The sequence below is a fragment of the Hylobates moloch genome, unplaced genomic scaffold (genome assembly GCF_009828535.3).
Source record: "Hylobates moloch isolate HMO894 unplaced genomic scaffold, HMol_V3 SCAFFOLD_10, whole genome shotgun sequence".
Classification (NCBI taxonomy): domain Eukaryota; kingdom Metazoa; phylum Chordata; class Mammalia; order Primates; family Hylobatidae; genus Hylobates; species Hylobates moloch.
This window is the reverse complement of record NW_026652285.1, coordinates 92,761,453-92,788,403: the sequence shown is the minus strand read 5'-3', so window position 1 is coordinate 92,788,403 and position 26,951 is coordinate 92,761,453. Positions and strand designations below refer to the sequence as shown.

The 26,951-nt window shown below is 45.0% G+C and overlaps 1 protein-coding gene across 4 annotated transcripts in view; it reads left to right on the top strand.

Annotated features, from left to right (window-relative positions):
* Window positions 1-13,273: 13,273 nt before the first annotated feature.
* The window catches only part of CDK5RAP2 (CDK5 regulatory subunit associated protein 2), a 185,636-nt gene continuing 171,958 nt past the window's right edge, over window positions 13,274-26,951 (top strand). For all 4 annotated transcript variants that reach the window (XM_032164988.2, XM_032164987.2, XM_032164990.2 and 1 more), the window contains exons 1-3: window positions 13,274-13,494; window positions 21,396-21,463; window positions 25,048-25,115. In XM_032164988.2, the coding sequence (XP_032020879.1) occupies window positions 13,439-13,494; window positions 21,396-21,463; window positions 25,048-25,115 (192 nt within the window). In that variant the 5' untranslated portion in view covers window positions 13,274-13,438. The remainder of the gene's footprint in view (window positions 13,495-21,395; window positions 21,464-25,047; window positions 25,116-26,951) is intronic.

The window sequence follows — 26,951 nt, the reverse complement described above, 5'->3', positions numbered from 1 at the left end:
CACATGCCCCCTTGGGCTCCTGCAACTGTCCGTCTGTGTGCTCCCCCTCCCCTCAGGGGTTTGGGCAGCGGCAGTGACCAAACAGGTGAGCCACACCTGCCTTCACACGTCCTGCGAGAGGGATCAGGGAACTCTCCCATTTCAAAAGCAGAGAGATATGGGTTCTAGCACAGGCCTCACAACTGTAGGATCTTGGGCAAGTTAACAGATGGCTCTTCATCTTGTTGCCATTACCTATAAAAGTAATAACTTTTTAGTTATTACTAAACATGGGGTTTCGCCATGTCGCTCAGGCTGGTCTTGATGCTGAGCTCTTAGGGTTGCAGCGAGGTTAAGTGAAAACCTTATGTGAAGCATCACAGCACATGCAAGGTCTACAATGAATAGTTCCCTTCCTCTCTCCCTATTACTTAAGAGGTCTTTAGGCCGGGCGCGGTGGCTCATGCCTGTAATCCCAGGACTTTGGGAGGCCGAGGCAGGTAGATCACGAGGTCAGGAGTTCAAGACCAGCCTGGCCAACATGGTGAAACCCCGTCTCTACTGAAAATACAAAAATGAGCTGGGTGTGGTGATAATGCGCCTGTAATCCCAGCTACCCGGGAGGCTGAGGCAGGAGAATCGCTTGAACGTGGGAGGCAGAGGTTGCAGTGAGCTGAGACGGTGCCATTGCACTCCAGCCTGAGCGACAAGAGCAAAACTCCGTCTAAAAAAAAAAAAAGAGGTTTTTAATAAAAACTTTACAAAAATGCAATGTTTTTCTATCTCTAGTGAGTGGAGAATTGGATCAGGTACCAGCTGGTTTGCTTCCTGACTAGAAAACCAATCTACAGCCCAGTATTTGAGGAAGGCTACTTTTGGGTTTTGGGTATACTTAAATGAAATCAGACACCTCCCTAAGTTGAATTGCTGCTGTTTCTGTGTTTTCAGTGAGTGGTCTGTGGCCAGGACGGCAACCACAGGAGGCTGAAAGAAGCAAAGTGACATGTTGTTGGCATTCTATGGTTCCACAGGGATCCAAGAACAAATGCCATATTTGCCTATGGGAAATGGGTGGGAAGTTGGTATTGTGAAGTGAGGAGAGCACAGGCCTGGGAGTCTGCCCATTTTGGGCCTATTCTTGCTCTGTTATGCACTTGTAGAGTGAACTTGGGCAGGCTGCTGAGTCCATCTGGATCTGTTTTTCCACTGGTAAATCCAAGAAGTTTAGTTAAATGTTCTCTGTGCGACCTTTTTAATTCTTGTATTCTGTTCGGTGGGAAGATAAGGGTGTTCAGAGTAAGATAATTAATTCTGGTTAAGATTTATTAATTAATTCTTTCCTCAGTATTTATTAAACACCTATTATCTGCCAGGCACTATAATAGACCAGAGGGTATGCATTAAAAGTTCCTGCTCTGCAAAGCAGCCAGACACAACAGTATGTACTGTATGATTCCAGTCCTAGGAAACTGTTGAAAGACAAATCTTGGCTGGGCATGGTGGCTCATGCCTGTAATCCTAGTACTTTGGGAGGCTGAGACTGGAGAAAAGCTTGAGTCCAGGAGTCTGAGACCAGCCTGGGTGACATGGTGAAATACTATCAGTACAAAAAATACTAAAATTAGCTGGGTGTGGTGGCATGTGCCTGTAGTACCAGCCACTCGGGAGGCTGAGGCGGGAAGATCACTGGAGCCCAGGAGGTCGAGGCTGCAGCGAGCTGTGATTGCACCACTGCGCTCTAGCCTGGGCGACAGAGACCCTGTCTCAAAACAAAAACAACAAAAACAAAAAAAAACCAAAAAACAAAGGAAAGAAAGAAAAAAAACAATTTTTTTGTTGTTGTTTTGATACAGCATCTCACTCTGTTGCCCAGGCTGGATGGAGTGTAGTGGCGTGATTTTGGCTCACTGCAACCTCTCCCTCCCAGGTTCGAGGGATCCTCCTGCCTCAGCTTCCTGAGTAGCTGGGACTACACATGTGCCACCATGCCCAGCTGATTTTTGTATTTTTAGTAGAGATGGGGTTTCACCATGTCACCCGGGCTGGTCTTGAACTCCTGGCCTCACATGATCTACCTACCTTGGCCTCCCAAAGTGCTGGGATTACAGGCGTGAGCCATCGCTGCCATCTCATGCCCCACTAATTTTTAATTTTTTCTTTGTAGAGACGAGGACTCCCTATATTGAGAAGGCTGGTCTTGAACTCCTGGGCTTAAGCAATCCTCCTGCTTTGGCCTCTCAAAGTTTTGGTATTATAGGTCTGAGCCACCACGACCGGCCCGAAAAGACAAATCTTTAATGAGGAAAAATAGAACAGTGAGGCCGGGTGCGGTGGCTCATGCCTGTAAACCAAGCACTTTGGGAGGCTGAGGTGGGTGGATCACCTGAGGTCAGGAGTTTGAGACGAGCTTGGCCAGCGTGGTGAAACCCTGTCTCTACTAAAAAGTACAAAAATTAGCTGGGTGTGGTGGCGCACGCTTGTAATCCCAGCTACTCAGGAAGCTGAGGCAGGAGAATTACTGAACCTGGGAAGCGGAGGTTGCAGTGAGTCGAGATCGCGCCACTGCTCTCCACCTTGCGCGACAAGAACAAAACTCTGTCTCAAAAAAAAAAAAAAAAAAAAGGCCGGGCGCAGTGGCTCACACCTATAATCCCAGGACGTTGGGAGGCTGAGGCGGATAGATTACGAGGTCAGGAGATGGAGACCATTCTGGCTAACACGGTGAAACCTCGTCTCTACTAAAAAATACAAAAAATTATCTGGGGGTAGTGGCGGCACCTGTAGTCCCAGCTACTTGGGAGGCTGAGGCAGGAGAATGGCGTGAACCCAGGAGGCAGAGCTTGCAGTGAGGGGAGATCGCGCGACTGCACTCCAGCCTGGGCGACAGAGTGAGACTCCGTCTCAAAAAATAAAAAATAAAAGAACAGTGATTTCCTGAGGGGGAAAGGAGATTGACTTGGACTGTATCACAAGGAACCTTGTGGGGTGATGGAAATGTTTCATTATCTATGCTAATACAGTAACCACTAGCCCCATGTGGCTATTTAAATTTTAATTAAGATAAACATTTTAGGGCCGGGCGTGGTGGCTCACGCCTGTAATCCCAGCACTTTGGGAGGCCGAGGCGGGCGGATCACGAGGTCAGGAGATCGAGACCATCCTGGCCAACACGGTGAAATCCCGTCTCTACTAAAAATACAAAAATTAGCCGGGCGTGGTGGCGGGCGCCTGTAGTCCCAACTACTCAGGAGGCTGAGGCAGGAGAATGGCGTGAACCCGGGAGGCGGAGCTTGCAGTGAGGTGAGATCGCGCCACTGCACTCCAGCCTGGGTGACAGCGAGACTCCGTCTCAAAAAAAAAAAAAAAAAAAGATAAACATTTTAAAAATTCAATTCCTCAGTCACATAGCTACATTTCCAGGGTTCAATAGCCACAAGTGGCTAATGGCTATTGTATTGGACAGTGCAGATTTAGAATATTGTATTTCCATCATCCAAGAAAGTTCTGTTCGAGAGCTCTGTTCTATCTCTCTCTCTCTTTCCTTTTTTTTTTTTTTGAGACAGGATCTTGCTCTGTAGCCCAGGCTGGAGTGCAGTGGTGTGATCTCAGCTCACTGCAACCTCCACCTCCTGGGTTCAAGAAGTGATTCTCCTTTTTCAGCCTCTGGAGTAGCTGGGATTACAGGCAAACACCACCATGCCCAGCTAATTTTTGTATTTTTAGTAGAGATGGGGTTTCACCACATTGGCCAGGCTGGTCTCGAACTCCTGGCCTCAAGTGATCTGCCCACCTTAGCCTCCCAAAGTGTTAGGGTTATAGGCATGAGCCACCACACCCAGCCTGCTATTCTGTATCTCTTGATTGTGACGATGGCTACATGAGTATGTAAGTTTGCCAGAACTCACCAGAATGTATACTTGAAGTGGGTACACCTATTTTGTGTAAATTCTATCTCAATAAAGTTGATTTAAAATATTAACATTGGCCAGGTGTGGTGGCTCACGCCTGTAATTCCAGCACTTTGGGAGGCCAAGGTGGGCAGATGACCTGGGTTGGGAGTTCAAGACCAGGCTGGCCAATATGGTGAAACCCTGTCTCTACTAAAAATACAAAAATTAGCTGGGCATGGTGGCACACACCTGTAGTCCCAGCTACTTGGGAGACTGAAGCAGGAGAATCGCTTGAACCTGGCAGGCGGAGGTTGCAGTGAGATGAGATCATGCCACTGCACTCCAGCCTGGGCTACAAGAGTGAAATTCTGTCTCAAAAAATAAAATGAAATGAAAATAAAATATTGGCATTGCCTCTCCTAGCCTCAAGGAGTTCACACTGTGGCAGCCAAGTTAACAATTACAGACCTAAATGTCACGATGATAAGCTCAAGGTATTCTGGGAGTCCAGAGGTGGGAAATCTACCCAAACTGGGTCCCAAAACTTTCTCTTAAACTGTTGTTTAGAGGACCCTAGGACTCACAGAGAAGGGGAAGGAAGTATATTTTAGACTCTAAGAGTCACTGGCATGTGTAGTTCTTTTGTGTGAATTAGAAAAAAGGTATCCCTGCTTTGGGATAAACTCACAGCTTGTCCAGCACAGCAGGGACTCAATTTCAGCCTCCACCTCTCCTTTGGTGGATGTGCTTGTGTAGGGCACAGCCTGTGCAGTGTACTTGGCATGTCACACAGGAGGACACATGCAAGGAAAAGGGGACTGTCATTTATCCCTTTAAGGAAGGAGGCACTGCAGCTGCCACAAGTGTGTTCATCCTTCTCTAGATCCTGCTCTGTGCTCTCAGTGTGAATTCACTGCATTTAAGGGAGATGCAAAGTTTACCGTCCCCTCCTACAAGTCACAAGACATTAAGTTCTTCTTTTAATCTGCAAAATGTCCAGACAGTTGATTAATTCAATTATCCTTCTCTGCCTAGAGCTATCGCTGCTTTACATATTCAGTGTGCAGCTGGAGAGGGTGCTTGAAAGCACTCTCTGGCATTCTGGGATAATTTTTCCAGCAGCTTTTAGATCTCTGTTAGCCAGACCCTGGATTTAAGTGGGTGGGGATGTGGCCACGGTATTGAGGATGATCAATTTAGGTAGGAGATCTTGACATGGGACATATCTCTGGCTCCTGCAAGTTTCAAAAAGCTCACGAACCACCTTTTGTGAATCAGGAAATGGAGGTCCAAGCTCCTCTCTGTCACTAGCTTGCTGTGTGACTTTGGGAAAATCGGTTCATGTCTCTGAGCCTCAATTTCCTTATCAGTAGAAGAATGATAACAAACTTGTCTTAGAGCCGTTGTGAGGTAGAATCAAGGGATGAAGAATGTGACACGGGCTTTTTAAATAGTTGCATCAAGTAGGGATTTTATCTGATCTCTGTGAGCCTTCAAACATGAGGAGCCAGTGCACATAATTGTATGTACAGGTTTTTATCCTGCTTTTGCAGGGCATAGGTCTTACTTGTAAAACGGCCTTCCCCAACTGCTCAATCAGAATGACTTAATCCCCTCTGTGATCCTAGAATCTCACTGTTCTTTTTCTTTCTTTTCTTTTTTTTTTTTTTTTTTTGAGATGGAGTCTTGCCCTGTCACCAGGCTGGAGTGCAGTGGCGCGATCTCCACTCACTGCAACCTCCACCTCCCAGGTTCAAGCGATTCCCCTACCTCAGCCTCCCGAGTAGCTGGGACTACAGGTGCGTATCACCACACCCAGCTAATTTTTTTTGTATTTTAGTATAGGCGGGGTTTCACCATGTTGGCCAGGATGGACTAGATCTCCTAACCTCGTGATCTGCCCTTCTTGGCCTCCCAAAGTGCTGGGATTACAGGCGTGAGCCACCGTGCCCGGCCCTGTTATCTTTCTTATATCAACAAAGCATTTAAAATGTTTTGCTTTGTTTTATAATTATGTATGTGCATTTTCACCAGCTTCTTGAGGACAGGTATTCAGTGAAAGGCACTATGGCCTAGTGCCTAGTGGTTAAGAACATGGGCTTTCGGATGAATTTTGGGTTCAAATCCCGTCTCCACAACTGAGCTACATGGATGGTGTCAGGGGGCAAAACTTTCTCTTTAACCTGTCTGGTTCAGTACCTGAGGGTTCTGTGAACTAAATGGACAAAAGACAGATTAACAGGAGAAAAGGCATATTAATTTTTATTAATAGTTATGTGCACAAGAGTTCATAGAAAAGAAGAAGTGAAACTCAAATAAGTGGTTAGGCTCAAGGGCTTTTATCCCATTATAACAAAAGAAGGGAGTGTTGAGTTTCAAGGCTGATAAATCACGGGGAAGTGATTAGGGAATATATGGGGGAAACTAATGGCAGACAGGGAGGAGGCACATCTTCACAAAGGGAAATTTATGTCCTGCTTCAGGGTAGAAAAGAAGAAGGCAGAAAATTCTTTCTGCATCTGTTGATTCTCAATTGTCTTCAGCTCAAAATAATCCTTATGCAAAAGTGGCATATGGTTGGGATGGCATATTTTGATCCCCTTCAATGGCCAGGCAACTCTTTCTTCTCTTTGTACTTCAGTTTTGTCAACCATAAAGTTAGAGCATAATCAGTTCTTGTTTCATAAAGTTATTGTGAGGATTGAATGCAAAGTATATAACACAGTACCTGGCACATACAAAGAGCTTAATATATGGTAGCTCATTTTAGTTATTCGTGGAACATCACAGCCGAAGGGGCCTCAATGTTGTAGTGTAATGCACTCAGCATACAGATAAGAAAATAGGCCCAGAAAGTTGAACTGGGAGGTTGGTATTAATCTTATATTATGTTGATGTGTGTTACCATCCCTAGTCCAATAATCTATATTCTATTCCTTTGATATTTGGTATTTCTCATTCCACTTTCCATCTTGAGAAAAAGTCAGGACTTAGATTTAATTTGACAAACTGGCATTGAGCATCTACTATGGGCACAGCCTTGGGCTACATGTTGGGCCCAGAAGGCATCACTGGCTTTATCACCCTGCTCTTCAGAGAAGGCAGTGGGTACTAATTGAGAACTGGTCCCTAATAAGGACTGCTGGTGTTGAGGGTTGGTTGGTAAGAGGTCTTGGGAGCAAGGGGGCAGATGCGTGAGCCAGAAATACTGCCAACTGTGGGACCAGACAGGCATGGGTTTGAATCTCAGCACGGCCATGGTTTAGAAGGGCAGCTTGGGCCGGGCGCAGTGGCTCATGCCTGCAATCCCAGCACTTTGGGAGGCCGAGGTGGGCAGATCACGAGGTCAAGAGGTTGAGACCATCCTGGCCAACATGGTGAAACCCTGTCTCTACTGAAAATACAAAAATTAGCTGAGTGTGGTTGTGTGCGCCTGTAGTCCCAGCTACTTGGGAGGCTGAGGCAGGAGAATTGCTTGAACCTGGGAGGCGAAGGTTGCAGTGAGTCGAGATCGTGCCACTGCACTCTAGCCTGGGGACAGAGCAAGACTCTGTCTGAAAAAAAAAAAAAAAAAAAAAAAAAAGGAAGGGCAGCTTGGCCAAATCTAGGACCGTTTGTGCAACAAATAATGATAGTAATGGATTATAACACATAAAATAAACCAATATCCATGACTCCATAATGATGTAAATCAAGAAATGAATAAATGAATAAATGGGGGAGAAGAGAAAGCTCTTCCTTACTTACAGTAGAATTCCAATAAATATAGAAAGGATAATGAAAATAGAGAATCACCAATTGGCAAATACTACTGTGAAAATTGTTTTGGGTAAGAATTATCAATAGATGCTAAAATTAGTGGGTGAAAGTATACAAACTGAACACACAGCTTCAAATATCTTTCCACAAGATTAGTATTAATTACAAAAGGAAAAACAGTAATTTTATTGCAGACACCACCTTAGTCAAGAAATAAGTGTTAACATCACTCATTAATGATACATATTAACATTCTGTGCCTCCTGATATGCAACCAAGGAAGGGTATGTCACTTTTGTGGTATTCTTGTCAAAAGTGCATAACCTGGGCTCAGCACGATGGTTCACACCTGTAATGCCAGGGCTTTGGGAGGCTGAGGCTGGAGGAACACTTGAGCCCAGGAGTTAGAGGCGGCAGTGAGCCATGACAGTGCCACTGCACTTCAGCCTGGGTGACGGAGTGAGACCCTGTCTCTGAAAAAAAAAAAAGTACATAACTTCAATTTGATCCTGAGAAAACACCACACAAACCCAAACTGAAGAACATTCTACCAAATAACTGGCAACATTTAGAAAGTGTCAATGCTGGCTGGGTGCAGTGGCTCACACCTGTAATCCCATTACTTTGAGAGGCCGAGATGAGCAGATTATCTGGGTCAGGAGTTCAAGACCAGCCCGGCCAACATGGTAAAACTCCATCTCTACAAAAATACAAAAATTAGCTGGGCATGGCGGTGCATGCCTTGTATTCCTAGCTACTTGGGAGGATGAGGTGGGAGGATCACTTGAACCTGGGAGGCAGAGGTTGCAGTGAGCTGAGATCGTGCCACTGGACTCCAGCCTGGGTGACAGAGTGAGACTGTGTCTCAAAAACAAAAACAAAAACAAAAAGCATGTTAATGCCATGAAAGAACTGTCAGAGACTGGAGGAGAGTAACGAGATGTAACAAGTAAATGCAATGTGGAATATTGGATTGGATCCTGGACCAGCAAAAGGGAATTAATGGGAAAAGATTAAATTTAAATAAGATCTTTAATAAGTAGTATTGTATCAATGTAATTTCTTATTTTTGACAATTGTGCTATGGTTGTGGAAGATGTTAATATTTTAGAAATTCTTTGTACTATTTTTGCAACTTTTTTCTAAGTTTGAAATTATTTCTAAATAAAAAGCTAAGAAAGAAGGAAAGAAAAAAAAGTGTGACCTTTGGGAAATCTCTTCCCCTCTCTGAGCCTTTAGTTTCTTCTTCTGTAGAGTAGGGCGATCACCCCAATTCACTTCACAGCATCATGAGGATAAAATGGAAGAGTGCAAAGTAGCAGCATTGCACATATATTGATCCTATAAAAAGTTATTCTTGCTGTTAGTAATGGCAGTTCAAGTGTCTTGATCTGTTAAAGCTTCAGGAGGGTTCCACGCAAATGAAAAACATCTGACTGCAAGCTACTTCCTCCCAGCCATTTGATATGACCTTGTCTGAGGAAATAATAATGCCAGCTTTGTGGTTGGGTGGCTGTTGTCAAGGAGATAGCCCCAGATAGCCCAAACAGCTGGTGGTAGTGACGTCACCTCTAGGCTTGGCAGAAAGATCATGGTGAGACAGAGACAGGACAAAGGCCTCTGTCTCTGACCATGAAACCACTACAGTAGCAGGAAAACCAACTTCCAAATAGCCTTTCCTTTGTGCAATTGATTCTATTTTCAGTTTCTAGGTTCACTAAAGGGTTTAGCACGCAACCCAGGGACATGGTCATGCTGAACAAGGCAATGGACTAATCATAATGAGAGCTCCTAGGCTGGGCGCGATGGCTCATGTCTATAACCCCAGTACTTTCTGAGGCTGAAGTGGGAGGATCATTTGAGCCCAAGAGTTTGAGACCAGCCTGGGCAACATACCAAGACCCCGTCTCTACTAAAAATAAACAAATTAGTCTGGCATGGTGGCACCTGCCTGTGGTCCCAGCTACTCGGGAGGCTGAGGTGGGAGGATCACCTGAGCCTGGGAAGTGGAGGCTGCAGTGAGCTATGATCACTCTTATTGCACTCCAGCCTGGTTGACAAAGCAAGACCCTGTGTCCAAAAAAAAAAAAAAAAAAAATTAAATACATTAAAAAAACAACCCAACTCCTCACAGGTTCTTTCTTCTTCAATAATGTCCAAGGTATTCAATGAGATGAGGCAACCATGTGAACTCAGCATTGTCCTTCCTATTTTACACATGGGAAAATCGAGGTGTAGCAAGGGGAAGCAACCCCAGGTCACAGGATAAATGGGAGGAGTTTCCAGAGTCAGAATCCAGGTGTCCAGACTTCCAGTTCTGTAAACTGCCCATACTAAGATTCACCTCTTAGCCACTTTGAAGCAGTTTCCCAAGGAGTAGAGTCTGGTGAACACAACCCTTAAATACTGTCGTCTGGATGTAGACCTCACCTCTTAATACTAAATTCTAAAGCAAAAGAGAAACCCAAATGGGGATGACAGGCTGCTTGAAACAATCAAGGTGTTGGAATTCAAAGGGACTTGGTCTCAATTCCAGCTCTGACACTTACCAGCTGTAGGACCTTCAGTAAGTAGTTTTTACCTTTTGCAGCCTCAGTCTTCTCAATTGTAAGTCAGATACTAGCCCTCCTGCAGAAGGTTGTTGGGAGGGTTAAATGAGGTGGTGCATGTAACATGCCTGGAACAAGTGACATATAAGACATGCTCAAAATGTATAAGTTCTCCTCCTTGTTTATATTCTCAAGAGTTTTCATTGGGTGGAGATGCAAAGTTAGTTCCTTCATGTGGGAAGTGTTAGCCTCCCTCCCCAGGAGAGAGTTGGTTGTATGTTAGTAGCTTTGAAATAAACACAGAAGCTGGGCACAGTGGCTCACACCTGTAATCCCAGCACTTTGGGAGGCCGAGGTGGGCGGCTCACCTGAGGTCAGGAGTTCGAGGCCAGCCTGGCCAACATGGTGAAACCCCGCCTCTACTAAAAATAAGAAAATTAGCTGGGCGTGGTGGCAGGTGCCTGTAATCCCAACTACTTGGGAGGCTGAGGCGGGAGAATCGCTTGAACCCAGGAGGTTGTAGTGAGCTGAGATCACGTCACTGTATTCCAGCCTGGGCAACAGAGCAAGACTCCATCTCAAAAAAAAAAAAAAAAAAAAAAAGAAAGAAATGTAGAAATTACCTCCAGAGCTGTAACATCCTGAGAGACCCTGAGAGGTTCAGCCCTCTTATTTAACAGATGTAGAAGCTGAGGTCCACAGAGAAGTGATCAGCCAGGCCGGGCGGGGTGGCTCATGCCTGTAATCCCAGCACTTTGGGAGGCTGAGGTGGGTGGATCACCTGAGGTCAGGAGTTCGAGACCAACCTGACCAAGATGGACAAACCCTGCCTCTACTAAAAATATAAAACTAGCCGGACGTGGCGGTGCATGCCTATAATTCCAGCCACTTGGGAGGCTGAGGCAGGAGAATCACTTGAACCCGGGAGGCAGAGGTTGTGGTGAACCGAGATCGTGCCATTGCACTCCAGCCTGGGCAACAAGAGCAAAACTCCATCTCAAAAAAAAAAAAAAAAAAGTGATCTGCCAAAGATCACAGAGTTGGTGGCAGAGCCAGGGTGGGAATCTTGACACCCCAACTTCCCTGCTTTTGGACACACCTATCTCATGGGTTGAACTTACTGGCAAGGAATATTGGTTCCTGGGCTTCAAGGACTGCCCCTTTCCTGGGGCAGTGCACCAGGTGTGCTAAGCTCTCCCTCTTTTTCATGCTTTTATCATTGCTAATTCTGGGTGTGGTTGAAGATCTAGGGAAAGAAGGGGGACAGGCAAAGAATCGTGGGCTTTGGAAGCCTCACTAAAGCTGAGAGAGAGACAGAGAGAGAGAAAGAGAGAGAATGAATATGAATCTGGGATACACAGGATTACTATTGACTGAGCTCCTAGAAGTATCTCTGATTATTCTCACAAAAACCTTGCAGGATAGGTATTGGCCTTATTTGCAGACTGATTGATGGAATCATTCATTCATTTAACATACATTTTCAAATAGCTGCTGAGTGGCAGACATAGTGCTAGGTGTTGAGGATAGAGCAGTGAACAATTCAGAATGTAGTCCCTGCCCCATGCAGCTTCCAGTCTAGTGCAAGGAAAGACATTTAAAAAATGATTTTACACACACACACACAATTGCAAAATATGGTAAGTGCCACAAAGGAATAATTTGCATTGCTAGGCATACAAGAAGTGGCTTGATTTAGATTAAATGACTAGGGAAGGCTTCTTTTGAAAAGTATCAATAATTGGTTAATTACTTAACTGAAGAATGAGGGCCTGGTGCAGGGCTCAGGCCTATAACCCCAGCACTTTGGGAGGCCAAGGTGGGAGGACTGCTTGAGGCCAGGAGTTCAAGACCAGCCTGGGCAACATAGTGAGGCCCTGTCTCTATTTAAAACAAAACAAAAATGAGGAAACTGAGGGTGAAAGGGGAATTGTTCAAGATTACTGGGAAAGTCACTATCTATCCACTCACTAACCATTTCAAGTTATTTTCATCTGGTGCTCTCACAAGGGCCTGCAGAGGAAGGAGCAACACTGAGTTGAGGAGGGGAAGGTTGATTTCTTTGCTTAAGCGCTGCCAAGATTATCTAAGTGTTTGGTGATTGCTATGTGCTTTAAGAAAGGCAGCCAAGGGGCCGGTGCTGTGGCTCCTGCCTGTAATCCCAGCATTTTGGGAGGCTGGGGCAGGCAGATCACGAGGTCAAGAGATTGAGACCATCCTGGCCAATATGGTGAAACCCTGTCTCTACTAAAGATACAAAAATTACCCAGGTGTGGTGGCGTGAGGCTGAGGCAGGAGAATCGCTTAAACCCAGGAGGTGAAGGTTGCGGTGAGCTGAGATCACGCCACTGCACTCCAGCCTGGCGAAGAGGCCCTATCTCAAAAAAAAAAAAAAAAAAAGAAAGGCAGCCAGGGTTATGCAAAGAGCCCTCATCTAGTTGGCAGGAGCTGCGGACCGCCGCTCCAGCTGAAAGACATTGTCAATACTTAATTACTTTGGGAGAGTCCTTTCCTCTCGCTCGCCCTCAATTTTCTGACCACAGGTGCCTTTGAGTCCTAATGGTAATAAAAGACTAATAGGTGAGAGACTGGAGTGGGAGTGCTGTTGACCACTGGCTCATGGGAATGAGTTATTTGCTTCCAACTAAGTCTGCAAATTACTGTTTGCCTTGAGATTCCGCACGTAGGATTTTTCCAAAGCAAGGCAGCATTCAGTTATCTGAGTTTCAACTTAAGGTCAAATCCCAAAGTTTTGGGGTCATTATTCCAGAAAAGCAAACACGAGGTTAGGAACTTTGAGGATTCATGAGGGGCTGTATTCATTTCCATCTCCCGCGTAAATTAACGGACTAGGGCCCGCTTTGGCCCTCAACAAAGATGGCACCCGCCCTCGCCTCTTCCTGAGTGCCCTCACAAAAAATGGCAGCCGGTCTTTTTTTTCTCTTATTTTTGCTTGCATAAGCACGGATGCTATGCCCTTAGTTAAGATGGCACCTATCCCCGCTTCCCTGCCCGTCCTCTGGCGCCAGCCGGCCGGCTTCACTGCGTGCGCCTCGGTGACCCCGCCTCGTTTCCGTAGGAAGAAGCGCCGGGAAAGATGGCGGCGTCTGTGGTTTGAATTCCAGCGGCGCCGCCAGAGTCTGAACAAGAGCTGGGGTGGAGGGGGCGGGGACCCGGGGAGCCCGGCGGGTCGCTACCGCGGGGGGTACTAGTGGCGCCGCCGCCACAGACACCAACGCCGCCGCCACCTCTGTATCAGTGATGGACTCGGTGTTGGAAGAGGACGTCACCGTCCCCGGGACGCTCAGCGGCTGCAGGTGCGGCCGGGGCATTGGTGGTCGTGGTAACCGGGCCGGGGTTCCAGCTGATGGGATTTCGCTCTAACGTGGCCTTGGGGTTTGCTCTTGAGGGTGTCTGGCCAGAGGCAGTGTGTGGGGTGGGTTCCTTCGGAGAGGGTCTCTGGGGGGCCCACCAGCTGACACTCTGGAGGGCTGGGAGCCCCGACCTGTACCACAATTGCCTGTAGCATTGCGCCACGTACTTTGTAGAGGGTGTGAAGAACAGGTAAGGGGTTTTCTGAAAGAGTAGGACGAGGTTGGGGCCACTTGGAGTATCCCGTTAGTGGGGATTGGTGGAGAACAGGGACCTTGAGGGCACCTGATGGTTCATTCTGGTTTGAGGGTTTGTTTTCATTATGGAGAGTGTAGCCGGTATGCCCAGACTTTGCTTTTTGGGTCACATAGTGGCCACCCAGGAGGCAATGGAGTGCAATGGTTAAGAGCCTTGGCTGGAGTTGGACAAAACTGTATTCAAATCCAGCCCTATAAACTGGCTAGCTGTGTGACCTTGGTAAAGTGATTTCACCGGCTTTCCCATCCGTAAAATGGGCTAGTAATATCCACCCAACAGATTTGGAGTGAGGATTAAAAGAGGTGATGCCTGTCGAAGCCATTAGCTTGGCAGGTGTAGTCCCTGCCACCTAATCAGTGCTTAAAAAATGATCTTGTGTTGCCATTAGTGTTATTATTACTATTGTCATCAAAGGTGATATGAATCAGGGAATAATGGCCAAGAGTGGCCTCCCATGGACCTGGCCCAAGAGACTGTGGGAGTCCCCATTGCTGGTGGAGCTGGGGTCTGGTAGGAAGGCCTAATAGAGCGCTACTCTGCTCCACGGCTGGCCCCTGTGGTTGTCCTGGACTCCTGGTTGGAGAGTGAGTAGAGGGAAGAGGAGGAGAGCCCTGACTGAGAACCTGCACTGTTTATCCAGCTCTCCTATGGACAAGCTGCTGCTTTTAGTCAACAGATCCTAATTGAAAGGATGACCATGGTATTTATTATGCTAACTGGGACACTTTTAAGAGTGAAAAGGGCCAGGTGCGGTGGCTCACCTGTGTAATCCCAGCCCTTGGGGAGGCTGAGGTGGGCCGATTTCTTGAGCTCAGGAGTGTGAGATCAGCCTGAGCAACATGGTGAAATCCTATCTCTACAAAAAATACAAAAATGAGCCAGGCGTGGTGGCATGCACTTGTAGTCCCAACCGCTCGGGAGGCTGAGGCAGGAGGATTGCTTGAGCCCGGAAGGTTGATGCTGCAGTGAGCTGTGTTCATGCCACTGCACTGTAGCCTGGGTGACAAAGTGAGACTCTGTCTTTAAAAAAAAAAAAAAAAAAAAGAAAAGTGAAAATAATTAATATTTATGCCCGGGCAGCAGACATAAATAGGGCCTATCTTGGGTAAACCTGGACAAATGGTTTTTCTGTTTATTGAGAACCTTCATGTATCAGGCACAGACTAACATGCTTTGCAGGTCCTGTCTAATTGGGTCCTGTGATATTTCATCATGCCCTTTTCTATCTATTTTATGTCCACTGCCCCAATATATTGGGAGTATGGCTTCTCTCCTGTATTGTCCTTTGCACCTCTAATAGTTTTTTATACTACAGTTTGAAAACTATTTTTTATTTATTTATTTTTTGAGACGGAGTCTCGCTCTGTCTCCAGGCTGGAGTGCAGTGGCTCGATCTCAGCTCACTGCAACCTCCAACTTCCGGGTTCAAGCAATTCTCCTGCCTGAGCCTCCCGAGTAGCTGGGATTACAGGAATGCACCACCATGCCTGGCTAATTTTTGTAATTTTAGTAGAGATGGGATTTCACCAAGTTGGCCAGGATGGTCTCCATCTCCTGATCTCGTGATCTGCCTGCCCTGGCCTCTCAAAGTGCTGGGATTACAGGCGTGAGCCACCATGCCCGGCCTGAGAACTATTTTTTAAATATAAATCTGCTCTTCACAGTCTGCTGCTTTATACTTTTAGTGCTGCTTATTGCTGTTATCATGACTTCCATTATTATTCTCTCTGATAGCCATTCTCATTTCAGTGCTTGTTGGCCAGACACTTGGGTTTTGGGGTCCCAGGCCTAGCTGGGTTTCAATCCCAGTTCTGCTACTTAACAACCCCTTGATCTGGGGCAAGTCACTCATCCTCTGTGAGCCTCAGTGTTTATCATCTGTAAATGGGGTTGGTATAAAGCCTAGGGTTAGCATAAGTATTAAAATGAATCTTAAAAAGTTTAGCTCAGTATCTGACCCAGCGTAACTACTCAACAGATCAGCAAATAATTCTCCTTTCCCTCATCTCCCTGCCTTTGCAGGACCTAGATACTGCATACATTCCATCTTAACCATTTTAAAGCATGGTTCAGTTGTATTAAATATACTTGTATTATTGCCCAACTGTCACCACTATCTTCGTAACTCTCCATCTTGCAAAACAGAAACTGTGTCCCTGTTAAAACAGTAATCCCTATTCCCCTGTTCTCCCAGCCTCTGACAATCACCATTCTACTTTCTGTCTCTGATTTTTTTTTTTTTTGAGACAGAGTCTCGCTCTGTTGCCCAGGCTGGAGTACAGTGGAGTGATCTTGGCTCACTGCAACCTCTGCCTCCAGGGTTCAAGCAATTCTCGTGGTTCAGCCACTTAGTGGCTGGGACTACAGGCATGCCCCACTACGCCTGGCTAATTTTTGTATTTTTGGTAGAGACGGGGTTTCACCAGGTTGACCAGGCTGGTCTTGAACTCCTGGCCTCAAGTGTTCTGCCTGCCTCGGCCTCCCAAAGTGCTGGGATTATAGGTATGTGCCATTGCGCCCAGCCTGTCTCTATGATTTAGACTACTCTAAGTGTCGCATATAAGTAGACTCATACACTATTTATCCTTCTGTGACTGGTTTGTTTAACTTAGCATTATGTCTTCAGGTTTCATGCATGTTGTAGTATGTGTCAGAATTTCTTTCCTTTTTAAGGCTTTTCTTTTTAATTTTTTTTAGAGACAGAGTCTTGCTCTGTTACCCAGGCTGGTCTTAAATTCCTGGGCTCAAGTGATCCTCCTGCCTCTGCCTTGCTAAGTGCCGGGATTACAGGCACAAGCCACTATGCCTGCCCTTCACCGATATTTTTATTGTCCTTTTGATTATAGCCATCCTTTGAGTGTGACATGGTAGGTATCTGTTTGTTTTTTTTTTTTTTTTTTTTTTTTTTTTTGAGACAGAGTCTCACTCCCTCGCCCAGGCTGGAGTGCAGTGGCGCAATTTCGGCTCACCGCAACCTCTGCCTCGTGGGTTCAAGCGATTCTCATGCCTCAGCCTCCCAAGTAGCTGGGACTACAGGCACATGCCACCACGCTCGGATAATTTTTATATTTTTAGTAGAGATAGGGTTTCACCAGGTTGGCCAGGCTGGTGTCAAACTCTTGACCTCAGATGATCTGCCCGCCTCGGCCTCCCAAAGTGCTGGGATTACAGGAGTGAGCCACCCCGCCTGGCCCTCATTGTGGTATTGATTACAGGTTAATAGCTACTGATGTGTTGAGCGTCTTTCCATGTGCCTTTTAGACATTTGTACACTTTCTTCGGAGAAATGTATATTCAAATCCATCGTCCATTTAAAAAACGTGAATATATTTTGACCCAGCAATTCCACTTCTTGTCATCTATTCTAGAGAAATCCTCATACTTGTGCATACGGGACCTTATAAGGACATTCATATGACATTGCGTGTGAAAGAAAAACTTGGAAACAAATTGAATTATCATCAGTAGGTGATTGGGTAAATACACATCCTTTCAAAAGTATCTTTCAGACTGTGGCCCGTTGGTAGCTCATGAAATTCAATTTAGTAGGTTGCAACCAGGATTTAGAAAAGTAGAACAGAATAGAAAACATTTCAAGGATGAAGGGTAGTAATATTTCTTCTGTGGCTCATGGTCAGTAAAGTTTGAAGAACACCACTGTAGAAAGCTTTGTAGGAGTTAAAAACTTTGAGGCATATCTACTTGTACTGTCATGAAAACATCTTGAGGGCATATTAAGTAGAAGAAGGATGTTGTAGCATGATATATACTGTTTGATTGCATGTGTTTTATTTTTAAGCAGCAAAATTAAAACTATCTATGTAAAAACACGTAAAAAGATCTGGAAGTTATAGGTCTTTTTGAAAACACTGATTACCTCTTAGGCGGGTACTAGATGGGAGCGAAGAGGAGCCAAGGAGAACTTTAGGCTTATCTGTATTTTTTTAAGTTTATATATTTTTCTCTAATTAAGAATAAAATAGAATGAAAAAGGGGTTGTTAAAAGACAAAAGTGAGTTTGTTCGTGTAATCGTTGTCGGACTGTGGTGTCTGGTCTCATCCATGACTCTCATAAAACAATTTGTCAAGGAGACAGTCCCCTTGGGTCTTGTGGTTTGAGTGGACAATTGTTGCTGGCATATGTAGGCATAGAAAGAGGTCACTCCTTTTCGGTAGCAATACAGCAAGATAGGAGGATGAGGTGGTGGAGCTCAGGTGAAGGTCCATTCAATCACTCAAAAATTATCCACCAACAGTTGCTACAGCTGGGTGCGGTGGCGCACGCCTGTAATCCTAGCACTTTGGGAGGCTGAGGCAGTCAGGTCACCTGAGCTCAGGAGTTCAAGACCAGCCTGGCCAACGTGGTGAATCTCCATCTCTACTAAAAGTACAAAAAATTGGCCCGGCATGGTTTTGCATGCCTGTAATCCTAGCTGCTTGGGAGGCTGAGGCACGAGAATCGCTTGAATACGGAAGGCGGAGGTTGCAATGAGCTGAGATCACGCCACTGCACTCCAGCCTGGGCGACAGAGTGAGAGTCTCCAAAAAACCAAACCAAACCAAAACGAAACAGTCGTTATGATGGCTGTGCCCCTTGCTGAGTGATGGAAACCTTATGCCTCAGTCCATTCGGCCCTTACCACCACCACCCCCCAGCCACCCCCAACCTCCGGGAAGGCGTCAGGGGTACCAGGGTGGTGTAGGTTCACAGCAGGGGGTTAAAGTCAGGCTGGCTTGGAGTTTCCAGCCTATTAACTTTTGGGTCTTTGCTTCCTCATTTAAAAAAAAAAAAAAAAAAGAAAGAAAAGGGCAACATTAAAAAGTACCATGAACTGCAGAAAGACTATAGTGAGGATTAAACCTGATTTTAGTTTCAAACATTCAGTTTAGAAAATGGACTTTAATCCTGTGGTGAGGATGAAAGGGAAGGCTGCCTGTCCTGTGCTGAATGTGGTGCTTGTGCAGCATGGGTGCCCCATACAAGGGCAGGTTTCTTAGATTGTGCTTTATTTTGCACATGAGGAAACTGGTACTCCACCATGTGTCACATTTATATAGGAGCTTTGGGCAGTCCACACACAGGCTAGCAAGTGGAAAAGGCACTGGGATCCTGGATTTTGGGCTCGGCTTTGCCACTAACTTTTGTGATTTTGAGCAAATAAGTTCCTAACCCATTTCTGGGTTTCAGTCTTTTCGTCTGTGGAATAAGATCATATCTGAGCCCTTTTGTTTTGCTCACATTGTTTTTATTTCTAGTGAGTCTCCCTGAGCCCCAACCTTAATTATAAGGCTACAAGCGAATGATTAGAATGGAAAGAGGGAGCTGCTTGGGGCTGGAGGTGTAGTTGGAACTGACTGGAGGGTGCAGATGACAGAGATTCATAGCATTTTAAAAGTGGGTAGGTAAAGCCCGAGTGGAAATTTGGCAGGATCCAAGCAAAAATTTCTGCATTACATAGTGGTTTTGTCTAAGAGTTGGGATGTCAGGTGTCATTTTTCAAACTTCAGTGTTTGCCTGTAGGAAGCTTGTCTAAGACCAGAATCTTTGGCTTTGTTTGCTAGGTACTTTTCAGCTGTGATTGATCTTGGCTTGAGTTATTCAGGGGCAGTTTTAGCCAGTGGGAGTTAATGTAATGGCTCTGGTGGAGAGAACCCCAGATTGAGAATGTAGGAACAGACATTAGGCCGAGCTGGGCCAATAACCTGGTGTTGTGACCTTGGGCTTCTGGACCACCATCTGCAAAAGGTGATGGTTGAACTTGATTTTAGTTTTTAAAATTCAGTTTAGAAAATTGACTTTGTCCTTTTAGTGATGTTTATTGGAGGAAATTGAGAATTATATAACATTAAAAAGGAAGAAGACCTCTCATTTCCCTACTAATGATGATTTTTAATATTTCAGTGTATTTCCTTTATCTTGTTATATAGCTATAGCCCACCTATTTCCAAAACGGACTTGAGGTGACTTCAGTATTTATGTACTGTATATATTTGTTTTCATAATTGAGGACATATTCTGTTTACGTTTTTTCGTTTACCTTTATAGGGGACACATTTTTTTTAAAATTTTTTTTTTTTTTTGAGATGGAGTCTCACCCAGGCTCGAGTGCAGTGGTGTGATCTCAGCTCACTTCAACCTCTGCCTCCTGGGTTCAAGTGATTCTTCTGCCTCAGCCTCTCAAGAGCTAGGACTACAGGCACCTGCCACAATGCCCAGCTAATTTTTGTATTTTTATTAGAGATGGGGTTTTACCATGTTGGCCAGGCTGGTCTCCAACTCCTGATCTCAAGTGATGCACTGGCCTTGGCCTCCCAAAATACTGGGATTATAGGCATGAGTCACTGCACCCGGCCTGGACACATTTTTTTTGTGATCATTTTCTTGATGTTGGAATTGTATGATATTTCCAATTTTTTGCCTGTTTTTGATCTTGAAGGTACATTCCAACTCCAAAGTTTGGTGGTCAGGCAAAATTGTTCTAGGAGCACAATGAATTTGGATTTAGAGGCATGGAAAGAGCAAATTGCCAAGAAGTCAAGCTGAGTTTCCATCAACTCCTACTTTACAGTGTGGGATAGGGAAGTATTCGTGGGGGTTGGACATAAAAGACCTGGCTTCTGGAGCTGACTCTCCACAGAACTGCCATGTGACCCTGGCTAGGACAGTAAAATTGTCTGGGCCTTGGGGCCTTCCTTTGAAAAATGTGTGCACCCTCAGGGAATTAGGCAATTCTAATGATGGTAAATCTTTTATAAATTGTAAAGCACTGTAGGTTTCAAGGCGACATGATATTTTGCTGCCATTTGTGGAGTACCCACAATATACTGATACCTTGCTGTATCTTGTTTAATTGCCAATTACTCTGTGAGGTAGCTGCTGTTCTCCTTTTACAGTTGAAGAAAGTGAGGCTCAGAGAGATACATGGCAGAGCTTAGAATAGATCAGGGTAGTGTCTTTTGTGTCACACCACACCTCCTATTATGGGTTAGTTTTCTTTCAATGTCTCCAGATCCTCACTGAAGGTATTTATGTAATTCAACCAGGACAACTTCTTGGATCAGTGAATTTTGCCTTGTTTGACATTCTTAAAGCATCTAAATTGGTGTCTGATTCCCAGAGGTGGTGCTAGGCATATTAATAGTCATAATGATAATAGTAACAACAACAATAGTTGCCATTTACTGAACACTTACTATGTGCTTTGTGTTTATATACATGAACGAATTTAATTTTTACAGGGAGGGCATGGTATCCCCATGTACCAGATTAAGAAGGTGAGACTCAGAAACATAAGTAGCTTGTACTTGTCACAGTGCCTCTGCCGCTAGCACATATTTGGAACACAGAACATTTGATGTATGACTGAATGAATGAAATTACTGAAGGTCACTCAGCTATCAAGTGTTGGAGCTGGAACTCAGCCCCAAAGCCTGAGTTCTTAACCTCTGTGCTTCATGCCTCATAGGTAGCTCAGCTGTGTGCGTCCCTCCTGGCCATGGGATGATTGTCATGTGCAGTCCAGACAGTCTTAACAGTCTCTGTTGTTCAAACATTAGCTCATCTCTTTTCTCATGTGTTCTCTCCTAGTGGCCTTGTTCCCAATGTACCAGATGACCTGGATGGCATCAACCTCAGTGCTGGGTTGGGAAATAGTGGTAAGTACACAGAACCAGGCATTCTCTTGAGTAACGAACAAGGAAAGTAGACATTAGACTGTGAGCATCTTGAACTTTCATATCTCTGGGGCCCAGAGGCTTCCCTGAACTGGCACACAGTAGGTGCTCAGTATTTTTTGTATGTATTGATTTGCTCTCCACCTCCTTTCATAAACACTGGACTAGAGGAATTGTTGTCCTTTTGGCCATACTTCATGAATTTCATTTGTTGCTACTAAAGCTCTAGGGATTCAGTGAGCATTTGCTGAACTGAACAACTGCACGGAGGCTGGACATTGAATTGGCGGCTAGGCCAGTGGCTGGAGGCCCAGGAGAGCTGCCATCTGGACTCTAGCATGCCAAGGCCTTCCTGGCAGGCTGCTGGATCCTGTTTGCCGGCTGAGGCCCCGCATTCCTACACGGGCCTGCCCTTTGGAGACAAATAGCTGGTTAGACCACAGGAGACGGCACTGAGTAAATAAGTAGCGTATTGTGTTTAAGCTGGATTATGAGGAGACTTTGCAGTTTGGGTCTAGCTAAGCATTCTTCATAATTTTTATTTCTGAAAAAAGTGAATGCTTAAGCATCTCTGTGGGTAGTGCTAGTTTTTGCAAAATATCTCTAAGATATTTTGACTTGTTTTTTTTTTTTTCTCTTCTCCACAGTGCTGAGATATGTGCAAAAGGAGGGAGATTTTGGAGCAGACAGGAAAAGAGTCCCAGGGTTTCTTACTGGAAAATCCCTTAACTTACAGGGCACCCTCATGTTTTCCTGAGGAACCTATTAACTTTTACTTTATTTTTACTTTTTATTTTTTTGAGACAGGGTCTTGCCCTGTCACCCAGGCTGGGAATACAGAGGTGCTATCATGAACAGTGCAGCCTTGACCTCTTGGACTCAAGCGATTCTCCCATCTCAGTCTCTCTAGTATCTGGGACTACAGGCGTGTGCCACGACACCCGGCTAATTTTTGTATTTTTTGTAGGACGGTTTTGCCATGTTGCCCAGGCTGGTCTCGAATTCCTGGACTCAGGCGATGCACCTGCCTCAGCTTCCCAAAGTGCTGGGATTACAGGCATGAGCCACTGCACTCATTGGCAACTTTTACTTCAAATGCAAAATCCAACAAGTCTGATTTGAGATGGAGTCTCGCTCTGTTGCCCAGGCTGGAGTGCAGTGGTGCGATCTCGGCTCACCGCAACCTCTGCCTCGTGGGTTCAAGCAATTCTCCTGCCTCAGCCTCCCAAGTAGCTGGGATTACAGGCACACGCCACCAAGCCCAGCTAATTTTTGTATTTTTAGTAGAGATGGAGTTCACCATGTTGCCCAGGCTGGTTTCGAACTCCTGACCTCAGGTGATCTGCCCGCCTCAGCCTCCCAAAGTGCTGGGATTACAGGCATGAGCCACCGTGCCCGGCCAGCCTATTTTCTTAATTTAGCCGATAGCATACATTTGCTTCATGCCAGACTCTGGGCTCAGTGCTAAAATTCAGCCTCAAATGTGGTTACTGTTAAGCTGAGAAGACAGACAAACCCTTATGAGAAATGGTATGATCAGTGTCAGGAGCAAAGACGTGTCAAGTGCTGTGAGAGGGGATTAAAGGGAGATTTCCTCTGGTGTGGAGGTGGGTTAGGCTAGAGTTTCCCAAGAAGTTGATATTGGAGCAGAGACCTGAATAAGTTGGATGTAGGTAAGGAAAAAGGAGGGGATGAGCATCCCAGACACAGGTGAGGGCATGGCCCGTTTGAGGAACAGGAAAACAAACCAGCATGCCCTTCACAGTCTGCCCTGCCCACTCCTTAGCCTCTTTTCTGCTAAGTGGTTTCTGAACACCGTGCCTGCTCCCACCTCTGTGCTTTTACCTGGGGTGTCTCTCCTTCCTTTTGTTCCCCATCTGCCCAGTGCCTGCTTGCTTCCTCTTTAAGACTCAGCTCAAAGCTCACCACGCTTTTTGGCTCTCCCCAGGCTAAGGTGTACTTTCCTCTCTCAACATTGTGTATTTCACTTCATCTCATCTCATCTCATTTCATTTATTCCTGTTGGCTACTTTTAAGGTATCGGAATCAGACTAGTTCTCAACCACCTATACTCCTTCCATCCTACTCCAAACCACCATGATCTGCGGCCTAGATTATCCCAATATTCTCCTAACTGGTTTCCCTGTTTCTCTCCTAAGCCCCTTACAGTCTGTTCTCAGAAAGGCAGCCAGAGGGAGCCTGTGGAAACCTAAGTCGAATCATCTTCTTAGCTGCAAACCTTCCAGCGGCTCCTCAGAGTCCTTAGAAGAGCCTGAAAACCGTATACAGTCTGTCCCCGTTTACCTCTCTCACCTCGTCTCCTGCTGTCCCCCTTTGTTTATTGAACTCCAGCCTATTGGCCTCTTGACTGTTCCCCAGACCCACTGGGGACCATGCTTCCACCTCAGGCTTCTCCCTGAATGTGGAGAATTCTCCCCCAGGTAACTGGTCCTTTCTCTTCAAGTCTGCCCAGATGTCACCTTCTCAGTGAGACCTTCCTTAAGCACCTTACCTAAAATGGCAGTCCTCACCCCATGCCTCCTATTTCCTATCCTTATCTACTTTATTTTTCTCCATAGCATTTATCACCTTTTAACATATTATGCAGTTGTCCTTTTGTTTTGTTTATTGTATTTCCTCCCTCTAGACTATCGGCTGCATTTGTTTGTTTCCTGATGTTTCCACATCTAGAAAGGGGCCTAGCAGAAAGTGGACTCTCTGCATATATTTTGGAAGAATGAACATACTCACTCAGCACACATTTACTGAACACCTACAAAGTGCCACGGGCTTTATTCAGCCTGATAACAGTTAGTTTAGATCTCCATCCTGCCCACTCGATAGGGAACCTCTTGGATGCAGGATTAGTGTCTCCTTCACCATTGTTTCCTCAGCACACAGGATGGGGCTTGGCACTGAGTAGGTGTGTAATACATGTTTGTTCAGTTAAAGACGCTGCAAAGAGATTTGGATATTGGCACAGTCTTTAAAGCAGGTCAGCAATTTCTGGTCCACTGCTTGCTTTTGAAAATAAACTTTTATTGGAACATAACCACTTTGTTTATGGATTGTTTGTGGCTGTTTTTGTGTGACAACAGAGGATTTGAGTAGTTGTGACAGATTTTAGACTTTGTGTATGGCCCACAAAGCCTAAAATATTGTCTGGCGTTTTAAGAATAAGTTTGCCAACCCCTGCTGTCAAGTCAGTTAGATGTGCTTTGTTGTAATTGTTGACATGAGAAGATGACACTCTGTTCAGTAAGTTAATTTCATGAAATAAGGAAGTACATATCAGGACAGTCTGCTTTGCAAAATGCCTGATGTGTTTGCTGGGTTCATCCTCTGATGTGCACATTGTTACTTTGGGGTTAGTTTAAGTAATTTGTAAATTAATGGTTTAGAGCTTTCCCTGGAGTAAAATCAGTAAATCACAACGGACAGCAAGTACCAGCCATGGGTACTGTGGAAGTAGTTCATGTTGTTTTCCTCTCTGGGCTTTATTCCCCAGTAGGAACACTGGGCAGTTTGCATGCTGTGACGTTTTCCTCTATTTTACCTTTTTACAGTGCTCCCAAATGTGTCAGAAGAAACAGTGTCTCCCACCAGAGCACGGAACATGAAGGACTTTGAAAATGTAAGTGGAAATACCAAATTACTGTCCCCAACAAATTGTGTCTGCTGCCACTGTCCAGCCAGATCCAGGAAAGCTGTGTTTCTTGAGATCTAAGTTCGGTGATGCCAGAGGTAGGAGGGGTGCCATGTCTCATGGACATCTTCTGTGAGACTTTTACGTACACATGCAGTCAGCCCTTTACACAGGGCCAAATATAGGTTCTGACGGGATCAGCAGTTTTCAACTTTGGGTGAAACTTTTGGTTTTCAACTTTGGTTTTCAAGTTTGGTGTCTTTCTGGTGTCCTAAAGGTGGGGATGTTCCCATGTTGCACAGTTGAGGGGAGCTAACATTTGTCAAGGGCCTTACTATTACTATAAGGCATGTTATTTATTGTCCCCTATTTGATGCTCACTGCAACCTTTGAGGTATTTTGTATGATTCCCATTTTACAGGTAAGGAATCTTAAGACTAGGAGAGACTTGTTTATGGTCATATAAGTGTCAGAGTTGGGATTTGAATCCAGGTTTTTATTAATTCCAAAGCCATTATTCTTTCCACTGCGTTGTGCCTCCCCTTGCATTTTGTAGACTTTATCTTTGTTGCTGTTGAATGAAATGTGAGTAGCCTGTACCTAGTACTGTGTAGTTTTCTTTCTGAGAATGGATTACTTGGTGATAGATTTGGCTTCAGTGCTTAATGTCTTCCAGCATTGTGTCTTTCATTTATTAGCAGAGGGGGTTTGTTGTCAAGTAACAGGAAAATAAGGTTATTTTCCCAATTCCAATTCTCTTTAACAAGTTACCTGTTCAGTGCTCTCATTTATCATGGGAAGAATTAGACCCTTCTTCATTTGTAAGCAAATGAAATCCATACTATGCAAGACACAAGAGATATTTATCAGAGAGAAGATGGAGGACACAGAGAGAAGGACATTCCACAATTATGTTTCTCTCTCCCCAGTTGTCTTTACAGAGCAGAGTGGTGCTGTCTCTGGATTTAATTTAGAATACTCATTACTGCTAATAGTTACCTGCAAACCACCAGTGACCAATTGAAGAAATGACTTGTCAGATCTCTAATGGAAACAAGTAATTTCTGAGCTTTGAGTTGTTATAATTTCAGCTGTACAACTCGATCTATGCTGTGGGGTCTGGGGCCTCAAACAAATGAGATTTGATTATTCTACGTCGTGTATAATTAAAATATGCTGTACTATTAAATGGTTGTTCCTGTGTTATCATAAGAGTAATAACAGCTGCTGTTTATTGAGCTCTTGGTCTGAGCTGGGCACTTTAAGTGCTAAGCTCTTTGTATATGTTACTTTAATATTAAAGCGGGTCTGCAAGATAGTTATTTCATTTTTGAAGGGCACTGTTTTACATTTTATTTCGAAATTGGAAAGTTTCACAGAATATTAGAATTTTGGTTTCACATCTTTTATCTGCTTATTAAACTGAAAGGAATCCTAGAATTGAACACAACCCTCTTTATTATATATAGGAGAAACTGAGGCCCAGGGATGTGATGTGGCAAAATTGTTCTCAGAGGCAGTCTGTGCTGCCTAAGGCCTGTGGCTTCTGGAGCCAGGCTGCTTGTTTGTCCACTTGTCCTGGGTGCCCTGTGGCCGGTCACTTAACTGCTCTGTACTTCCCTCATTTTAACAGTGGGCATAATAACAGTACCTACTTCATAGGGTTGTTAGGAGGATTGAATGAGTGAACATTGCAGAGCACAGAGTACATTCTATGTGTTTGCCATCACTGCTTCTTCCTTTCTTACTGTTATTGTTATAATTACTGTTATTTTTTTTTCCACTCTGCCATGTGATTCAAGTTTTCCTTGTTCAGATGTGTTC